The 19,771-nt window shown below is 41.7% G+C and overlaps 4 protein-coding genes and 1 long non-coding RNA gene across 5 annotated transcripts; 3 read left to right on the top strand and 2 right to left on the bottom strand.

The window, feature by feature from the left end:
• Nucleotides 1-27: 27 nt before the first annotated feature.
• Nucleotides 28-2,156, bottom strand: cep19 (centrosomal protein 19). The gene is made up of 2 exons (XM_079740666.1): nt 1,847-2,156; nt 28-1,584 (listed from the first exon to the last, which is right to left on the bottom strand). Exons 1-2 carry the CDS (start codon nt 1,974-1,976, stop codon nt 1,238-1,240), a joined length of 477 nt encoding a protein of 158 aa, XP_079596792.1. The 5' UTR covers nt 1,977-2,156; the 3' UTR covers nt 28-1,237.
• Nucleotides 2,157-2,458: 302 nt separating this feature from the next.
• LOC307077694 lies at nt 2,459-3,299 on the top strand. Its single transcript, XR_013811948.1, has 3 exons — nt 2,459-2,596; nt 2,979-3,069; nt 3,161-3,299. It is a non-coding gene; the product is annotated as an uncharacterized lncRNA (long non-coding RNA).
• A 1,632-nt stretch (nt 3,300-4,931) lies between these two features.
• pak2b (p21 protein (Cdc42/Rac)-activated kinase 2b) lies at nt 4,932-10,233 on the top strand. The gene is made up of 15 exons (XM_079740586.1): nt 4,932-5,137; nt 5,900-6,167; nt 6,296-6,402; nt 6,514-6,664; nt 6,832-6,863; nt 6,969-7,082; nt 7,224-7,356; nt 7,464-7,527; nt 7,810-7,858; nt 7,988-8,100; nt 8,242-8,359; nt 8,472-8,571; nt 8,667-8,863; nt 8,971-9,108; nt 9,244-10,233. The coding sequence occupies exons 2-15, from the start codon at nt 5,978-5,980 to the stop codon at nt 9,328-9,330; spliced, it is 1,593 nt and encodes a 530-aa protein (XP_079596712.1). The 5' UTR covers nt 4,932-5,137; nt 5,900-5,977; the 3' UTR covers nt 9,331-10,233.
• A 407-nt stretch (nt 10,234-10,640) lies between these two features.
• rpp21 (ribonuclease P subunit p21) lies at nt 10,641-12,159 on the top strand. The gene is made up of 5 exons (XM_079740656.1): nt 10,641-10,727; nt 10,811-10,911; nt 11,039-11,121; nt 11,256-11,390; nt 11,692-12,159. The coding sequence occupies exons 1-5, from the start codon at nt 10,671-10,673 to the stop codon at nt 11,778-11,780; spliced, it is 465 nt and encodes a 154-aa protein (XP_079596782.1). The 5' UTR covers nt 10,641-10,670; the 3' UTR covers nt 11,781-12,159.
• A 1-nt stretch (nt 12,160) lies between these two features.
• aqp12 (aquaporin 12) lies at nt 12,161-13,417 on the bottom strand (the record flags this gene model as incomplete). Its single annotated transcript, XM_079740021.1, has 3 exons — nt 12,161-12,300; nt 12,427-12,543; nt 12,823-13,417. The coding sequence occupies 3 exons, from the start codon at nt 13,415-13,417 to the stop codon at nt 12,161-12,163; spliced, it is 852 nt and encodes a 283-aa protein (XP_079596147.1).
• Between the last annotated feature and the right edge of the window lie 6,354 nt (nt 13,418-19,771).

The following is a 19,771-nucleotide window of genomic DNA, read 5'->3' as shown; positions in this document are numbered from 1 at the left end:
ATATATATATATATATATATATGTGTATGTATATGTGTATGTGTGTATGTATATATATATATATATATATATATATATATATATATATATATATATATATATATATACATGCATGCATACATTTTCCCTGTATGCTTTCCTCATTAAAAAGTTTTTAGTTAAAGCCCAGTCCGGAATTGGGGTATAATTGTGTGTCCGTTTGCTCATTTTCCACAAATGTTTTTTTTTTTTTTTTTGATTAATGAATAAAGCTTTTTCATTTCAGATGTACAATAGATGAAAGGTAAACTTAAATTTCAAATGTCTTTAGAATGTTTTTGATGATTAAATAATTGCTGTTTTATTATGTTTGCCATTAAGTGCCCACCCATAAATGATCAACTTCAATCCCGGATTGTTGCTTTGACATACTTGAAGTATAGATCGTATTTTTTAAATAAAGGCCTGCTGAAAATATACGTATGACTTGAAACTCAGTATTCTGAACAACAATTCTGGTTGTACTAGGAAAGACCTTATGTCTGAATTTCAAATACCTACCTCTGGGGCATGCATAAGCACTGCATAACTGACTGATTCAATGTAGTGTAGTGTGTATTATATATTATTTTTCAATTTAAACCAAACAAGAAAAGTAAACCAATCTTTCCTCTATCCAGAATGCTTTTTTTTATTACATGTGCTGTACAACAACTATGATAAGAAAATCACTTGTGACATTCTTGGATGTATTGTGATATATTCAATTAGTCGGTCAGTGTTTTGCAAACTAAAGGAGGTATGAATGCACTTTGAATTGAACTTCCCCATACAGAGGTTTGAAATGCAGGCATGGTTTTAGAATTCATCCCATAACTTTGTACATCACATCCAAATCTACAAGATATTTCTCTTTTGTATCATGGAGAAGAAGAATTTTTGGTTTGAGAGGAATTATTTCCAAAGATAGATTTATTGTGTTTCCTATGTCTTGGTCATTAAAATAATAATGAATAGCTCGTCTGTATTCCTACTGTGAGTATCCATCATTTATGTGTACCCCTGATATGTATGGAGCCAAAGTATTTTGTATTTTTCTTATACTTCAGTATTTTATATCAAATAAAGATTGAATTGCTTATATATGGTGTCATTTGTTATAGGGACAATGTCGGTAATTTAATCATCTGTAAATGCTTCTCAGTCAAAATACAGTCATCAGCCTTTTCAGGCCAATACTCTATTTGGGTGATTGGTTTCAAAATCCATCATCGGACTCTGCATCCCAACTGCACTTTTCCTGATCACTTTGGGAAAATTCCACTTCTATATCATAAACAAAATTAGGATCATCCTTGAGTCTTCGGTTTTGCTCAAATAGTTGATCCATTTGCCTTTTCTTGCGGGCCAGGTCATCGTCATTTAATTTATTAAGATCTTCTTCAGGGTCCACCTGGAATGAGGCAAGGCTGTGCTGCAAACTGTGCCCCTGCATGTGATCTCGTAGTACTGTGTGAAGCCTCTTCAACTGACTCAATGGAACACCTCCCAAGTATTCTTTGTGCCGAAAATGGTTCTTTAGTCTTTCAGCAGCCAAGCAACAGTCTAGGAAAAAACGTCACATTTAAATGTCCTCAATATTTACACTGAGAAAGATTTGATTGGTAATACATTTATTGTCCTAATAATAGATGATTACATTCTTCTGTTTCTATAATACACATTTGAATGACTTGCCTATCAATAACCATTTAAAATCCCCAGCTACTACTTGATTAAAGAAATCGAAATTGTGTCATGGGCAGGGGGTCTAATGGCATATTTATTGTTTTACAAATGATAAAAGAAGGTGCATGGAATGACCTACCTGAGTATTTAGAGAAGTTCCGCACAGGTATTATTCTTTTGCGCACTTGGTTTGTGTCTTTTTGTTTGTACAGTAAAATAATTGCGGGGGGACTGAACTGAACGCCGCATCGTTTCGCCTCATAGGACATCTTAACAGCTTAAATTAAGTGGCGATGGAATCTCTTTTCCTTGGCTGCCTCTACTGTTTACCAGTAAGTAATTATTCATAGTAAGTCACACACATTTATGTAATTTTGTTAAGGACGGAAGTCTAATCGATAATGTAAACATGCATTCGGACCTAAGAGCAAAAGAAACGAAAAGCAAGGTTGAGGGGTATCAACAGTGAAGACACATTACGTCCTAGAAAAAATGGGCTGAAGGCGAAGGCTGGCCTCGATCACGGCAATACTTTTGAACTACAAGTGGTTCGTGATAATGGTAACATAATTTATTATAACACGATCAATATGTTTGCTTTTGTATTCAGTTCAACCGGTGCGCCGTTTATTAAAAAAATAAGATAATTTTGGCCCTTATTTTAATCTGGCATCTGTACAGAGCCCAATATTCAGAAAAGGGTCCTTCATGTTTGTTGATTTCCGTAAACAATTTCAAGGAGGATGCCCGACCAGTTTCTTACCAATGGAACGGATCAGGAGTGACACAGATTTAGATATCTCCTATTTCACTTTTTAGTTTCCAATGATTATTTTACTCGTCTTTACTTTTAATTATTTATTGACATCTTATTGCTACACACAACAAGGCATGTTATATATTTTTTCTTAAACCCACCAAAGTATACATGTATGAAATTATCTTTAATAACAGGGTTATTTTCAAACTTATTCGTTCGAATTCAAAGGTTTCCCCGGGCCGACAAATATCTGATCGTAGGTTTGTTTCAGCGTGTGATGTGCAGGTTCTTAATGCCTCGTTCAGAGAAGAGGCAAAAGAGTGGTTTATATAATGTATTCATTATATCTAGGGTGTCCCGACAAACTATTGAGTTCGAAATGAATATACATATTTCCTATAAATACATATAACATTTATTTAATTCTTAAAACGGGATGAGTTTTAAAAGCATGCGTCATTGTACAATATATTATATTATTATGTACTTACAATCCGTGTCTACTTTTCAGATGACAAAGATCAAAATATTTGTGGAATTGGAAGGCAGTGGCTTGAGTCAATATTGGTGTCCACTGAGTGCAACGGAAAGGGTTTCCATAGGTATGTCTCTCCCTAATGCGGATGAACCAAGCATATTAATTATTCGTATATACTGCATAATATAATATTGTATTTGGCATTTTGTGTTCAGGGAGATGGTCACCACTATCAAGTTCAGCCCTAATGTTCCGAATGTTCTCAACGTTCTGTTGGTTCACAAACTACCGAGAGGAATCTATGTTGATCCATACCAACTTGCAACACTGAATGACAGTGACAGTCATCTGCAGGTTACACGCTTTATTATATTTTAACAAACTTCATGAAGATAATACCATGTAATTCAATATAAACAACACTTATAACTAACACGTAATCCACTTAAGTGTAATTAAAAAAGGTTTTCTATGTTCTATTATATGTAATGTAGCCAACTAATTTGCAATTGTTTAGATACTACTAGATTCACCCATCAACCTAGAAGCTCCTGCTCACAGAACTGGAGGATTTGCTGCCCTTTTGTATGCCACTCTTGTTGGACAACGTTCAAAATTACTGAAGAAAAGCATCCCCATACATTGCCGCTACCATGAGCCCTCATTTGGCGATCAAAAGGCTGTAATTGTTAACATAGGATCTCCAGACCTGCTGCTCCGAAGTGAAACATGTAAGTGATGAATAACATCATACTCATATGTATATCTATGCATCATATGCGAACCAAGGATCTCGAGTGGAGGTTCCAACCGATCATAAATGTTGAATTTTCCGTGTTGAATAAGGTTGTTGATATCTTCAAATTTAGGAATGAATGTATAGCAGAAAAACATGTTTAAGACTCAACATATCATGGAGGATTTCGTTCCAGGCGATGCATGAATATATGCATACGATTAACTAATAACTCTTCTTTACTCTCATGGCATGAAAGCAAAATAAAACATAAAAATATTCAGGGAAATTTCACTTTGTATGCCTTCAATCTTAACAATTGAGTTCCTTTAATAAAAAATATTTGACCTCAGTCAGACATCGTTTCTAACCCTGCTTTGGGTAGGTTTACCAATTCACACCAATGGAATAGTGTTTCATTGGCTTTTCTTTTATAACATTATAGTTTCAACATTATTTGTTTAGACATTATATACATTTCCAGTTCCACATTCAATTATGTCTCTTTCCCTTTAAGGTAATGATGGCAGCAAATTAAAATCTTATTCTATTGTTGATGCCCCCTGCACAGCTACTAATTCGAGCATATGTTCATGGGTTCAAATCCAGTTTAACAAGGTATCTTTATTCATATTTTCAAAATTATATTGCATTTTAGATGGACAAAGTATATATTCTCTGTAGTATTTTAATGACACCTTTTTGTTATAGGAGCAAAGCCATGTGAGCTTGCAGATACCTGTTGGCGATGGATCACTGGTGATACATGTTATCTGTGGTACTCTTCTAGTTACTTTCATTTGCTGTTCGGCGCTTTCTCTAAAGATCTGGAAACACAGACTTTTAACATAATGATTAAAAAGAGATAATACTGCACCTTTTGTAGAGTAAATAAAGACACAATTGTAAATAAAGTTGTTTTTTTTGTGTCGTAATTTCTCCAAACCATTTTTCCACCCAATTATTTGCAATAGGCCTACACTACCAACAATCCTTTTGGCATTTATTCAACATTGAGGTATTTGATTCTTAAGTTTCAAGATGCATGCATTCCTTTGCCAAATGGACAATAATATAACAGTATAATAGTGTAGTATAATAGTAATACAGTGAACTGTAGGGCAGAGCCGGTCCGTTAGATCAATCAGTGGTGGGTCATGCTGGGTCTTCAGAGCCGGTCCGTTTGATCAGTCAGTTGTGGGTTATGCTGGGCTGGGCAGGGCTTGGTCTGCAGTTCCGTTTCCCCTTCGCCGTAGCCCAATAATCCTAGGGCCGAAAATACTGAAAAAGGTTGCATTGTAAATAGAAAACACATTTTCTGTAAGTAATTTATTCGCCCCGCTGTCCGCCATCCCCCAAAGTATGCATCGGATATTATGAAGTCCTTCCAGTTTAAATCGAAGAATTAAGAGGTAGGAGCGGAGTTTGTAATCAAGTTGAAGAGATCTGGACTCTGGTGAGTTATGTGTTTTACGTCTTTTGGTTTGTCATGCTTTAGCTTTATCCTATCATTTTGTGTTTTGGGCTAAATATATATTTGGGGGATTATTCGGAAGGTCATGTATACACTTGATTTGACTAACAGTAAAATATGTTTGCTGTTTGACGAGTTGACTCAAGCCAGCCCGTTAGTTACCAAGCTAATATCGTAGCCTACCATGCTAACATTAGCCTGTAGCACACTTGTTGGCCAAGTACCGTTTGCTTACTGCTAACACAGAAAGTTGGCCGTTGGTTTGAGCGTTCACCGTGTATTACAGTTGATAATGAAGAGTTTAACACGCTTACAAGCGTCTCTGCTCCTACGTTATCAGGCAGAATAAAAGACTAGGCTACATTCAAAGGTATACTTATTTATTCTTGACTTAGGCTCTTTCACGGGTGCAAGACAATAGAGGAGTCTTATTACCTTGTAAAGCCACTTAGTAAGTTACTTATTGAGGTTATCTAATTTGTATTCTACGTGAAAGTTAAACAACTCTTACGTCACCCTTTCATTAATGTTTATTAGTCTAAACATTTGTCGCCGTCGGAAATATAAAATTGTCCCTTTAAAATCTAAATTGTTGTAGTGTATGGAGCAGCTTAGTGGTATCAATCCATCTGTTATAATCATTGGTAACGCTATTGTAATTTGATGTCCTATTTCTCCTGGAGTTCCCTATATTGACTTTGTTTGACTCGTATCATTTTGTGTAAAACCTTCTAACCTGCACAGCTACCTTTTTCCACACCCACACACATGTGATTGACGTCTTGCCTGGTGCTTGGCTGTCATCCTGTTACTACCCCTACCATGTGTGACAACGGTGACCCCGAAGACAAGCCCCCAGCACCTCCAGTCCGAATGAGCAGCACCATTTTCAGCACAGGCTCCAGCAAAGACTCTCTCTCAGGCAATCACAGCTCCAAACCCCTCCCCTCTGTTCCCGAGGAGAAGAAACCTCGCAACAAGATAATCTCAATCTTTTCAGGTGCTGAGAAAGGTGAGACGTGCAAAGAAGACATGTACCAGCATTCCCCTTAGCACAAAAGCAAAAACATTTGTTTGAAACTTTACATGACTTTTACTGCTTCAACAAAATTAGTAAATGCAGAAATGGTAAATTTTCAGGTGGTAGGAAAAAAGATAGAGACAAAGAGCGACCAGAGATCTCTCCGCCTTCAGACTTTGAGCACACCATCCATGTTGGTTTTGATGCCGTCACTGGGGAGTTCACTGTGAGTTTACGCTCTGCTCTACCTCTGTTGGCAATGTTTGTTTGCCGATTTATTGCCATCGTTTGATCCGAAACCCAACTGACTTGAACCACCCTGTTGTCCTCTACCTAGGGTATGCCAGAGCAATGGGCCCGGCTGCTTCAGACTTCAAACATCACCAAGTCAGAGCAGAAGAAGAACCCACAGGCCGTCCTCGACGTTCTGAAGTTCTACGACTCCACAGGCAACGGTCGGCAGAAGTATCTCAGCTTCTCGTCTTCAGGTGAGATGGTGTCTGAATAAGGACAACTTCTATTCTTCCTGTGGTTAGTTGGTTACCAGTCCAGTGGTTGTTGTCAGCATAACGTTTGTAGCATAACATACATGGCAAAGACCAAAGAAGAGTGGATGACATGAATAAATGTCTTCCTTCCTGCCCTCTCTCCTTAGAAAAAGATGCATTCACCCCAGGGCCTCAATCTGTAAGTGCTATATTTCTAGTCACTTAATTATTTACTTTAAAATAATTGTTTTGTTATATTTTTAAAAACTGACTGGCGTTTGATCAAACCATTCCTCTAATTAAGCCAATGAAAAAAGGCTCGGAGCCTTCATCGCCCAACTTCAAGAATATCGATGATGAAGACGACGATGAAGCACCCCCTCCCATCGTTGCACCAAGACCAGAACACACAAAGAGTGTAAGCTAACATCTTAAAGCAACCACATGAGCATGGTGTTACTATAGCTATACACTTCCATGGAGTTATTCTTTAAATTTGATGGTAGTTTATATGTGAATGTGCTTTGGCCTGACTTCAGAGTGTCTGTGTGTCCTGTAGATGTACACACGCTCTGTTATTGACCCAATTCCTGCTCCAGTCACCTGTCCAGACGGGGACTCTGCCTCAAAGGCTGTGGACAGACAGAAGAAAAAGGGCAAGATGTCGGACGAGGAGATCATGGACAAACTGAGTAAATCTAACTGCCTTATTCCTGACATGTTACTCCCAAGACATCTTGCCAGCATTGTTGGTTAGTTTCCATGTAAAATTTGTGTCTGATTGTGTCATTGCTTACAGGAAGCATAGTCAGCATTGGAGATCCCAAAAAGAAGTACACCAGATATGAGAAGATTGGACAGGGGTAAGTGTAGATGGCTCGCTGGGTGGCCCTACTTTAATCCACATTATACTAACTAGAATGACAAGTGCATTTCATGTCAAATTTGCGCATTTTGCTCATCTTCATACAACTAGGGTGTTGATTGGATTTTCTTTAAACATCAAATCCTGACTGAGACAACAAACCAAGGTTTTAAGAATTGAACATGTGTGCATGGTACAGACATTTGCATACTACTCTTCTAACAATTTCCTATTGGTTGAAGCATATTATTTCTCATTAAATCTCTATTTTTACCCACAGGGCTTCAGGAACAGTATTCACTGCCATTGATGTTGCTACGGGACAAGAGGTAAAGGACACTTGACTTGTGTGACATATCATTATTTAATGGATAACATTATGGCAAGAAACACAATCCTAAATATTATCCAGAAGATTGACTAATGCTATATTTCCAATTACTGGTATTGTTTGACAGGTTGCCATCAAGCAAATCAATCTCCAAAAGCAGCCCAAGAAGGAGTTAATCATCAATGAGATTTTAGTTATGAAGGAGCTGAAGAACCCCAACATTGTCAACTTTTTGGACAGGTACAAATAAATAAATATATTATATCTCTGGATGGCTCCTTACCTTACCGCTCTGGTTGGCATTTGTTGTCCATAACCGTTGCATTGGTTCAAAAAAAATCCATCAATTCCTAAGACTATATGTTTGTGAGTGTTTCTCAGTTTCCTGATGGGGGAGGAGTTGTTTGTGGTTATGGAGTATCTGGCTGGAGGCTCACTGACAGACGTGGTGACGGAGACCTGTATGGACGAGGCCCAGATCGCTGCCGTCTGCAGAGAGGTACACAGGGAACACTCAAACCCAGTACTAATAATGATATATCTTGAAGCTGTTTGATGCTACTGTTAGTGTTCATCATCCTTAATGCCTCACTCTCTTCATTCCATCCTAGTGTTTACAAGCGTTGGAGTTCTTACATGCAAACCAGGTCATCCACCGCGACATCAAAAGCGACAATGTGCTCTTGGGGATGGATGGCTCTGTCAAGCTCAGTAAGTCCTGCACTGCTAGCTAACGTGGGAGACACCGAAGATGTGTCTTGTTTGTTACCAATGGGGCCTAAAGAGTCACTGTTTTTCTCCCACAGCCGATTTCGGCTTCTGCGCTCAGATTACTCCTGAGCAGAGTAAGCGCAGCACCATGGTTGGCACGCCGTACTGGATGGCCCCAGAGGTGGTGACCCGGAAGGCCTATGGGCCCAAGGTGGACATATGGTCCCTGGGTATCATGGCCATAGAGATGGTGGAAGGAGAGCCTCCCTACCTGAATGAAAACCCCCTGCGCGTAAGTCATTTACGCGCATTTAGTTTTCAGGCTTCTATTGGTCAAGTCAAAATCCATGATGGGACAATATTTCTAACCACCGCTGTCCAATTATGTCATTCCTTCAGGCGCTCTACCTTATTGCTACCAACGGCACCCCTGAACTTCAGAACCCGGAGAAGCTTTCTCCCGTCTTCAGAGACTTCCTTAACCGCTGCCTGGAAATGGATGTAGAGAAACGATGGGGAGGCACAGAGCTGCTCAAGGTATAACCCCACCCACCCCTCACTATCAGTTGTGATTTGATTGATGAACTGACCTATAAAAAGTTGACTGTTACTTTTTATTTTCATCCCCTTCCCCTCTCTTGGGTCTCTTCCACCTTCTACCCCACCGAACAGCATCCCTTCCTGAAGGTCGCCAAGCCTCTCTCCAGCCTCAACCCCCTCATCCTGGCTGCCAAGGAGGCGATGAAGGGCAATCGTTAGTCGGAGCGGAGCAAAAGCCGTCCGCCTTCCAATGCTGTGTGCACGTTTGTGCCAACCGTTATCGGTGTGTTCTCTCTGTGCCAGACAATAGGCTGGAGTCTGGGGCAGCCGTCTGATTCAGCCCTGAAAAACCTCACTGTGAAGAAGACCAAAAAATACAAAAAAGTCAAACAAACACCCAAGCGAATATCCTCCGCTGTCCGAATGAACTCTGCTCTGCGCCCCAGCGTCCGAAGACAAGTCAACCAAGTGGTTAGTGACAGTTCCAGGCATAGTTATTTTGTAAAAAAAAAAGATGCCTAGTTCTGTTTAGTGTTTGTTTATGTTGGTAATTAAAAAGGAATTACTGCCTTAAACAAATGCAAGTCGTTCCCTTAATGTATTGTTGCGTATGTCAGTGTTTCTCACCTGTGTCTTCAGTTTATTTTGATACTTGAATTTCATATTTGATCCCCTTCATGGTATTTAATGGGCCTAGACCAGTTATTCCCCACATTAAACATTGTATTATATAGGAAATGCCTCTCTCCCATTACAATGCCATTATGTTCAGTGATCATCTTGATCTTTATTTTGTGCCTTTATCTGTACCCTCTTGGAGAGGTGCACTTTACAGGAACATCAAATGTTACATCAACAGGGTCCTCATTTTCTTCTCTCTTTTTATTGTAAAGAAAGACAACTGTTACGCCACATTGAACTCGTAATGTAATTCTGGGGCAAGGGTAGCACACTGCCTCTTTTCCATTTGTATATTGTGTAACTTTCAAAGTAGTTGGGGAAACTGTGGCTATATCATGCTGGTAAGCAAATGCAGTAGTTATTGTATATTGACAGATATTTCTTTTTTTTAGGACAACTAACAACTTAGTGCACTCAAATAAATGCCATTTATGCCTTTTGTGACGTTGTTGTGAAGGTAATTTGATTTTTACTCCATGATTCCATTTAAGATTTGAGTTTATAATGGAAAATGTAAAGATTTTTCATTGAAATCTAAGACTACAGACGTTTTTTTAAGTCTTCAATTCTTCAGACCACGATGCACATACTTGTTGAATCCTTATCAGGAGGACATGCAGATTCAAAATATTTTAGTTGGAGTGAACATTTAACCTTATAAAAATTGTAACATTCTTCCGTTTTAATCCACAAAAGACCTTACAGTTGAATGCTATGCATGTTCTAGCCAGATGGGGGCGACGTTCGCACCTTTCTTGTTTAAAGAGTGTCGAGGAAGGATGAGATATTACCATACCCGGAGAAAAAAAACAACGCATGCTGAACAACTGGCCTGACTGCATGATTCTGATCCTAAACATTCAAAATTGTTTGGGTCAATGGCAGGAAACCTGAAAGACAAGGAAGCATACCAAAGACTTAACTATCTACATCAGGTGTGAAACTACTCAGGACGTTGTATTAGTAGTCATAAAACCCATGAAATGCTGTTGTCTAATGCCATACTTCTCTTTCGTAGGCTGCGCATTGTGTTCTGTCTCAAAACGCCAGCAATGTCGAATTGGCTCGTTTTTACAGCTTTACCCAAAGGACTATCGCAAAACGTCTAGTTTTAAGACAGTGAGCACACACACACACACACACACACACACACACACTGCAATGAATATGCCTATTGGGTGATGTTGATATGATTACCTTAACTGTCCATTGCCACCTTCATTTATAATGACAATCAATATTGCAGGGACCCGTCAGTGAAGAGAACACTGTGTAAGAAGTGCTGCTCATTGCTTATCCCTGGTGTGACTGCTACATCAAGACAAAGAAGTAGGGATTTGCTTCATAATCCAAAGATCTTAATCTACAATATAAGTGATGCAACATTCTAATTATACCACCAAAATAAAAGTTAATGAATGTATCATGTGTGCCGTTTTAACTTATACTTTGTCTTTCCTAAGGAAATAATAAAGCAACTAGATTTACCGTGATAAGGTGCCTTAGCTGTGGACAGACCAAGAAGTTTCTTAATAATCCAGAACATTGTTTGTGGGTTGACCGACCTGAAGCCCAGATGGAGAACCAGGTGCAGCCAGGTGAGTGAGTGTATCTCAGTCTCTACAATAATTACAGCCCCCTGGGAGTTGGGTGCTGCTGAGCTCTTGGAAAAGTCCTCTCCCTGTTCAGAGTATTTCATAATGACTGTTTTCAGTTGGTTGGATGTTCTTTACTATTGCATTGCAGATATGGATATACTCTATTTGCATAGGTTATCATTGCAATTTCTTATAAATGCCTTTTGGCATTGGCATGACAAGTTGCTAACTTGAGTACAGTTTCATACAAGGAAAAAAAACTTTATAAAATGAATTTGTCCATTTGACTCCCTATCCACAGATCCTAAACATTCTGCCGTACAACTGCCAAAGGCTGCAAAGGAGCAGTCCAAACCCAACCAAGACCTTCCTGCTGAGGCTATAGCATGAAGAACTTTTTTTTTTTAATGTACATACAGTTTGAGTTATGAAAATAAGTTGTATGCCGTTGAACAGGTATTGTAGTGATGACACTGTCAGATTTTGAGCTTTCCAATGCTGTGTGTATGTTCTTCAAATAAAAGCATTATCATACCTTTTCTTTACTTTGAACTAGATCTTTACTTATAGAAACAATACATTTTGTATTGCATCATTACATTTGCTGTTTTCAGACTTGGCCAATAGGAGGGCTTGATCTTAGATTAGTACAAAAACAATTGTTTAAGTGTGTTTCATTTTCACTTTTTATTCATGAATAGATCAATTTGTCCAAGGAGCAAGACCCATTTGATATTTAATGGTTAAAAAAAATAAAAGGCAAGATTCATTCACTTTTTCTTTTTGTCTTCTTGTTCATCTGATGTATTGCCCTTGGGAACTCTGAATCTTGTTTTCTGAGAGTATAATAAATTCTTGGAGAAGACTCTTGGAATGTGGCCAATGTACAGAAAAAGAGCCATGCTCATGCCTGTAGAAAAAATAGAACATTGTCTTACCATGCTGACATTTCCCCATATGTGACATGCCTAAGAAGCGTAAAAACTGCATTTGAGTTTGGTATGTGTACATGAGGTTGTGTTGGGCTGTATTTTACCTGTGAGTGGTCCTAGCCAGTAGACTATTGCATATTCCGTCAAGGTGAACCCAGGGCAGTTGAAGGTTAGGCCATAGGCCAGCGAAGGGTTCATGTAGGCGGAGGTATAATCACTGGCTGAAAAAAGGATATAGACGTGTTAGGCTACTACTCTATTAATCAATTTTTCTGTTTTAGCTGTTTCCCAAAACACAAATTAAACAGAAAAACAATTATATAAAAGGACAAATACACGAGTCTGTATTTTAATGAGCCAGTGGTATTTTTGATTACATTGATTTATATCCCTTGCTGCCCCAAAGATTTGATACCAGCAACAGAGCAATGTGATTGATTTTCCATAATATATGACAGCTTCACAAAATTGAATCTCATTGTGTAAGACGAAGCATGCACCTGTATGGGAAAGGAAGGTCAGGAGTACTGCAACAAGTGGGATCCGTATCATAGCGGACCGGTGGCGCATCCTCAGGTGCACCAGGTGGAACACGAGCGCACACACACACTCGGTGAAGAACCCATGTAGCACAGACACCCGCAGCGACGTGCTGCACGAGCTCGCCATCAAGTTTTTGATCATGTGCATGTCCGTGAGCTCCAGGCCCCAGTAGTGCAGGGCCGCCAGCAGGGCCACGTGCGCTCCCAGGAACTGCCCCGCCACGGCGAGCAGGGTTGGCATGGGGGTCTCCTCCAGCGTAAGGAATCTCACGAGCGTCAGTGTGGGGTTGCCGGAGGCGTTACCGCACGCCACGCCATGGGTCAACAGCACCACGAACAGTATTGTGACACACACGTCAGGACCAAGACCCCCGGCCCACTGGCCCACCTCCACGATGGTCTGCACCTCCAGCAAGCATGCGGCCAGCACAAACGAGGCCGCCAACTCCAGCAGGAAGTCGAGACGCGGCCGGCGCCTCAGAAGTACTCGGCTTGAGATGCCGAAGGCCACAATTCCAATAAAGTAGCCAAGGGATGCATTGAGTCCAGACATGTTGCAGGGTAGATTGCTGCTCCCTGCCACAACACTTAGGGTAGTAGTGTGTGTGTGTGGGGGGGGGGGGGGGGGGGGGGGGGGGGTGCTCACTGTTTGACAACGTGGCAAATGGAGAGATCACTGGCTTATCAGAGTAATGTCAGCTTTCGGCCCCCTCGTGACCACCTGCCAAAATACACACGGGTCCTTTCAAGGTGAGGTCAGCATAGCCTCGCTTTGCATGGATGGGCCCTATAATGGGTGCACTGCAGGCTAGGCCTACGTCATCATAGTCGCCACCATTGATGTAGAATGCATTCAAGCTTTTTGTGAACGACTCCGTCCACTCATTCTGGGGCGAACAGCGAAATATCCGGAAGAAATGCCTATTGGTTTATCAACTTGAAAAGAGTGTTCCTGGCTTGTCATTTCGACCCTTAATACACCATAGCCTAACCGCTGCAGGGATTGGCTCTAATAATGTCCAGCCTTAGAAAGAAAATGTACCAACAAACACTCAACAAATGAGCGGCGCACAGCCTAGAGACGCAACACAATACGAAGAAGAGGCACTAACTAACACAGAAGTCAGAGTTGGTGCTATGGCAACATATACAGAGGTAAGTCTCAGAATCGATCCAGACCATCAACTTTACAAATAGATTTGTATTCAGCTGAAGTATTATACAATTTTAAGAAAGTGAACGCTTTCGTTTAGACCAAAATGTCCAACTTATCAACTTTTGATAAGGTATGCAGTTTTTCTGTTGAAAACACCCATTTACCTCCTTTTACATTAGGTCATCTTCCACAAATGGACCATGTTATATGGCTAAAGTAACAGTCTGTCTTTTTGCCTGTCCTGAAGAACTTCCCTTGATTACTGCTCCATGCAAAGGCGGGCTATTTCCATTTAAACTAGATAACGTTTTGACCCCACCCTATCTCTAATTCTGAAGCGATTGAAAGATACAAACGGTTATGAAAACATGTAAGGTGTGTAGTGAACTAAATATTATTTGATCCATAACTGTATTTGCCCCTGATAACAAAATGCAGCATAGCATATCTGTTCCTCCTAATAAATGGAAACAGCTCCAGCCACTTATAAACCACTGATATCTGGCGGGACTCTTTACCTATTATTTACTGCCCCGCCAGCTTAGTTTTCCTTTTCATCCAGCCAGTGTATTTTATATTTCTGTTTACTATAGGAGTACGTTATTCGAAACAAAACGACAGGAAGATATATCTGGACTGTCAAATAGTCCCAAGGCTTAATTGATTATTTCTGTTTACACAGGGAGAGGAAATGATATCAAGGGATTCCCGGTTGTCTGCTCAACAAGGACTAGTATACATTCACATCACAGGCCAATGTGGTCAGCCAAGGTGCAATAGAAATAACAGCCACTCAAATGTGCACATGAACACACACTGAGAAGTGTAGGATCCTTGTAAAGAGATACAGCTAGCACTGAATAAGTGGAACAATAATCGTCATGAACATATACCCTAAGGAAGACTATAGACTAGATTATAATTACCTAATATCCTAATTCATGATCTGCAAAGAACCTCTGGAAGCAATCCTTCAGTTTACTTTATGACATAAGCCCATGTTTTATTGAACACTAATAATGTCTCTGTATAGATATACACGTGCATATGTGATATAATGTTTTACCATTCTGGTGCTGCCTCAGTGTGAATGTTCTTTTTTTTCAAGAAAGAAAAGCTTCTTTCTAAGGGACTGAGCGCAGAAAACAGCAGGGCTGCTCTGAGTGAGAGCCTCAAGTACGAAGACACATCCAACTGGTCTGGCTCCTTGTCCTCTCCCCCCACACCATTTAAGGCATTCACAGGTAACATCGATTCCTAGGTAACCAACTGCATTCGCAGGTAGCAAACCTCAATCATAGTGAAACACTGCATTCGCAGGTAAAGCACTGTATTCACAGGTGATATACCTACTTCACATGTAACGCACTGTATTCACAGATAACACATTTATTCACAGTTGACCCTACATTCAATGGTAACAAACGGTATTCACAAGTAACACTCTGCATTCAAAGTTGACACACTTAATGCACAGGTAAGACACTGCATTCACAAGTAACAAACACCATATTCACAAGTTACAGACTGCATGCACAGGTAGCACACTGTATTCACATGTAACACACTTAATTCAAAGGTAATCACATGTAATGGACCACATTCAAAGGTAACACACTGTATTCATATTTAACAGACTAGTATTGCACAGTATGAGGATGCTAAAGAGGTTATCATACCCTCACACAAAAAACGATACGATTCTCAAAAAAAAAAAAAACGTTCCGTGTCTTAGCAGCGAGCCACTCCAGTCATAGTCCTTGCACGCAGAGGCTAGTCAGTGGGCGTGCCCCTCAGCTCGTCCTCAGCCATAGCAGCAGCAGGCAATTCACTGAGCGAGAGCCATGGACCTATTAAAAATAGGACAGCGGATTAAAAAATGGCGCCCATTCATTCCTGTGAAATCTGCTCAATGAAGGGCAACATCAAGGAGAGATTTGCTTCCGCATCATGGGAGCCAGCCACGCCCTAGTGCATAACATGCCGGATGCAGAAATATTCTCGTTGTGTAGCATCGTTAGCATTGTAGCAGCATAAGCGAGAGGTCTGTCTGCACATCCCTCGGCGACTTTAAGTAATAAAAAGTCAACAAAGTGCCTCAAAACCATCAACATCATTCATGTTAAGTAAAAGGAAACCCTTGGACACGAGAAGTTAACGGAGGACACTGAGCCCTCTCGGATGCCGGGCAGAAACAACATTTGTTTCACTAAGACTCCTTTCAGCTGCCCACCCCTCCTTCTCCTGCAAAAAATTAATAAATAAAATGGCTAATAAAACGCTTGAAGGGGCGTTTTTAAAAGAGAAAACTTATATTTTATTAGTAGATGGTATAAAGATAATTATGAGCCTTTGATTGTTATCCAGCCATTTTTGGCGGAGACACAATCCTGTTCCCCACTTGTATTGGAGTGAACGGCGATATCTACTTCTGGGCCCCTTGAATCGAGGGACCCGTCCACAGCCCGCTTAAACAGCTGCGATACCAGGCTTAGCCGCTGAGCACTGGTGGATTGCGGAAGTACCACTGCCGCGGGGCACCACCACCGCAGTGCACCACCGCCGCGGGGCATCACTGCCGCGGGGCACAGCCACGGGGCTCCACCGCCGCCGCCCGGCAGCGGGGCTCAGGCAGGAGACAATCCCAGGCAACAATCGCGGGCAACAATCCCTTTCTCCTCCATGTCGTAGTGATTCAAAGCCAAAGTTCCTTTCCCCCAATTCCTTCTCAACCATGGCCAAGATAACCCCCACTATGAGTCTCGTTGTGTAAGTATCAGAGACGTCAGAGAACCCGACACAGTCAAGTCTTTTCACACAATGGGAGCTCTACGCAAACCGTACCTTATGTTGCGTGTTATGCGCCATAACACCAACAGCAGAACGGTTATCCTAATAACAACACAGAAGTGTACAACACTTGCGTTACAGTGTGTGTAAATTCACACAAACACACACACACGTGGCACTCCCACAGTCGTAGCTCATTGTCTCATTGGCGGGCCAAATTCTCTGGGCGGGCAAAGCAGAGAAAAGGGAGGTAACCTGGCCACTTCTGACGACATATGGGGCCAAATTCCAAATTGGCGCGTCTTTCATTTTTCATTTTCTAGGTATCCTGCTCCAATGCGGAGCAGGATACCTAGTGCTCGTTTTACACCTAACATAATTTCTAGCCACTGGGGGACCACAGGCAGGCTAGGGGAACTCATATTAATGTTGGTCCCCCAGTGGCTAAAACTTGCGTTCGGTGTAAAATGAGCACTAGGTGTTCTGCTCGCCTTTGAAAAATCGGAGGCTCAAGCGCGCTGATTTGGAATGTGGTCCCATATGTCGTTATAAAGGATCTAAGCTCATCCCCTTTCTCTGCCTTGCCCGCCCAGAGAATTTGGCCCGCCAATGAGACACGACCGTGCGAGCGCCGTGTGTGTGTGTGTGTGTGTGTGTGTGTGTGTGTGTGTGTGTGATTACACACACTGTAACGCAAGTGTTTGCTGTTGATGTTATGGCGCATAACACGTCGGTTCTTTGACGTCTGTTGTTTTTGGCTTTGACTCCCTGAAGTATGAACTGCGACATGCCGCCGGTTGCCGCGAGGCACTACCACCGCGAAGCACCACTGCCCGGCAGTGGGCAGCACGCGGTTCAGTCTACTTCAGATTGACGTGGAAGTGGAAGAACCAGAGACGTCGGAGAACCCGACAAAGTTGTTTGTGATTCATAATATCGTCTGGAGGTGCACACAGCTTTTGGCCATGATAATATGTATTATATGATATAGATATCTATGCATTATATGATATTATTTAGATATAGAGCTCCAGGACTGTAACGCAAGTGTTGTACACTTCCTTGTTATTTGGATAACCGTTCTGCTGTTGGTGTTATGGCGCATAACACGTCGGACTCTCGTCTCTGGTATTTCCACATTGAGACTCGTAGTGGGGGTTATCTCAGCCATGGTTGAGAATGAATTGGGGGAAAAGGAACTTTGGCTTTGACTCCCTGAAGTACATGAACCGCGACATGGAGGAGAAAGGGATTGTTGGCCGCGAATGTCTCCCGCTTGAGCCCCGCATCCCGCTGCCGAGGGACCACCGCCTCGGCGGTGCAGGAGGCGGTGGTGCCTAAGCGCTGACCGCTGCCGAGGCGGTGGTCACTCGGCAGCGAGGCTCCGGCGGGAGACAACCGCGGTCAATAATCGCAGGCAACAATCCCTTTCTCCTCCATGTCGTGGTTCAGTCTACTTCAGATTGATGTGGACGTGGAAGAACCAGAGACGTCGGAGAACCCGACGCGGTCATTTGAGATTCATAATATCGTCTGGAGGCTCACACAGCTTTTGGCCGTGATAATATATAATATATGATATAGATATCTATGTATAATATGATATTATTTAGATATAGAGCTCCAGGACTCCTGTGTGTTCTAGAATATTTACAGAACACGGCTAAAGATACACACCCACTGTAAACAGAGCGCATGGTACCGTGGCTGCAAGCTGCTCAGGGCCACACCCCCACCCCGTAACGACACCATAACGGCGCATTTGGGGAAAGCTCAATGTGCGACTGGCTCGTAGTGGCTGTAATTCTGCACCACGCCTGAATTTCAGGAACGTCTCAAATACTGTGTTTGGGGCCTACTAATATCTATATTAAATCATCCATAAAGTAGCATGCCATGGGACCTTTAAGACTGCATTCACAACATAATAGGCTATGTTTACAGTGAACACACACTGCGTCCCCAGGTATCACACATCTTACACAGAAAACCCACTTACTTTACATACCACCTTCACAGGTAACACAACACTCTTGGTTAAAAAAACATCCCAGTGATAACAACACCCTCACTCTGGCTACATACCAGGGTTTTTTGTTGTGTTAAGAGGAAGCAATTAACATCTCCTGTGACAATGGTATATTTTGTTTTTTTGTCCATGCAGAGGAAGACGAGGAGCCATATTCTCTGTCAGTTTCTCTGGGGAAGATGGTTTGTCAGCAGCTACAGAAGGGCACCGTTGTACGTGTTTGCAACAACAGCTCCAGGTGGTGAGTCAATTGTTGGACATAGAAAAATACCCATTTCAATCCATGCCCTGTTTCCTTCCTTAAAATGGGTTATTGTTTGTAGAGACAAAGAACCTCCAGCAATAACAAGCAAAGTGGAGGGTGTGTGTTCAAGTGGAGCCCATGCCATGGAAGAGTTGGCACCGCTTTGCTTTCAGGATGAACTGCAGAGAACAAATGCAAAGATAGTCACACTAATGGCCCCATCTGCTTACATTCCACCCCCTGTGAGTTCCAGTGAGGATTAGAAACACCTCAAGTTGGCTATTTCATGAGTCATGTACTAATACTTGTTTTCCTAATGTGTTATAGTTTCAGCTTAATAACTAATATCACATCGGTTTCTTATTAAATCCACAGATTGTCTGCGAGACATATCCAGTGTTGTGCGGTGGAGAGAAATACAAGCACACATTGTTTGGCTCCTCTGGCTTCCACACACTGACCCACTCTAACCATAAACCCGCACCCGCGCAGAGAACAGACCACTCTGCCATTGTACGCATCACAGACTCACTGCAGGCCAAGGCCATGGGGAGGAAGAGGAGCGAGAGGGGGAGAGAGAGACCCCTGTTGACTGCTGAGACGTGACAGCGGGACGTCCTTAAAGCAACAACGCCAACACACGCCAAAAGGCTCAGGGTGCTCTCGGCAGACGGGAGCGTAACAAAGA

This window comes from Pollachius pollachius (genome assembly GCF_949987615.1).
Source record: "Pollachius pollachius genome assembly, chromosome: 7".
NCBI lineage: Eukaryota > Metazoa > Chordata > Actinopteri > Gadiformes > Gadidae > Pollachius > Pollachius pollachius.
Note: the sequence above shows the minus strand (reverse complement) of the source record. Positions and strands in the feature narration are given on the sequence as shown.

What these genes read in the sequence shown, in the direction of transcription:
- cep19 (XM_079740666.1), bottom strand. Translation starts at nt 1,976, where the DNA reads ATGTCCTATGAGGCGAAACGATGCGGCGTTCAGTTCAGTCCCCCCGCA. An exon ending in GAACTTCTCTAAATACTCAG is followed by an intron (nt 1,585 to 1,846) that starts GTAGGTCATTCC and finishes GTTTTTTCCTAG; the next exon opens with ACTGTTGCTTGGCTGCTGAA.
- pak2b (XM_079740586.1), top strand. Translation starts at nt 5,978, where the DNA reads ATGTGTGACAACGGTGACCCCGAAGACAAGCCCCCAGCACCTCCAGTC. An exon ending in TCTCAGCTTCTCGTCTTCAG is followed by an intron (nt 6,665 to 6,831) that starts GTGAGATGGTGT and finishes CTCTCTCCTTAG; the next exon opens with AAAAAGATGCATTCACCCCA. An exon ending in ATGTTGCTACGGGACAAGAG is followed by an intron (nt 7,859 to 7,987) that starts GTAAAGGACACT and finishes ATTGTTTGACAG; the next exon opens with GTTGCCATCAAGCAAATCAA.
- rpp21 (XM_079740656.1), top strand. Translation starts at nt 10,671, where the DNA reads ATGGCAGGAAACCTGAAAGACAAGGAAGCATACCAAAGACTTAACTAT. An exon ending in AAACGTCTAGTTTTAAGACA is followed by an intron (nt 10,912 to 11,038) that starts GTGAGCACACAC and finishes TCAATATTGCAG; the next exon opens with GGACCCGTCAGTGAAGAGAA. An exon ending in GGAGAACCAGGTGCAGCCAG is followed by an intron (nt 11,391 to 11,691) that starts GTGAGTGAGTGT and finishes CCCTATCCACAG; the next exon opens with ATCCTAAACATTCTGCCGTA.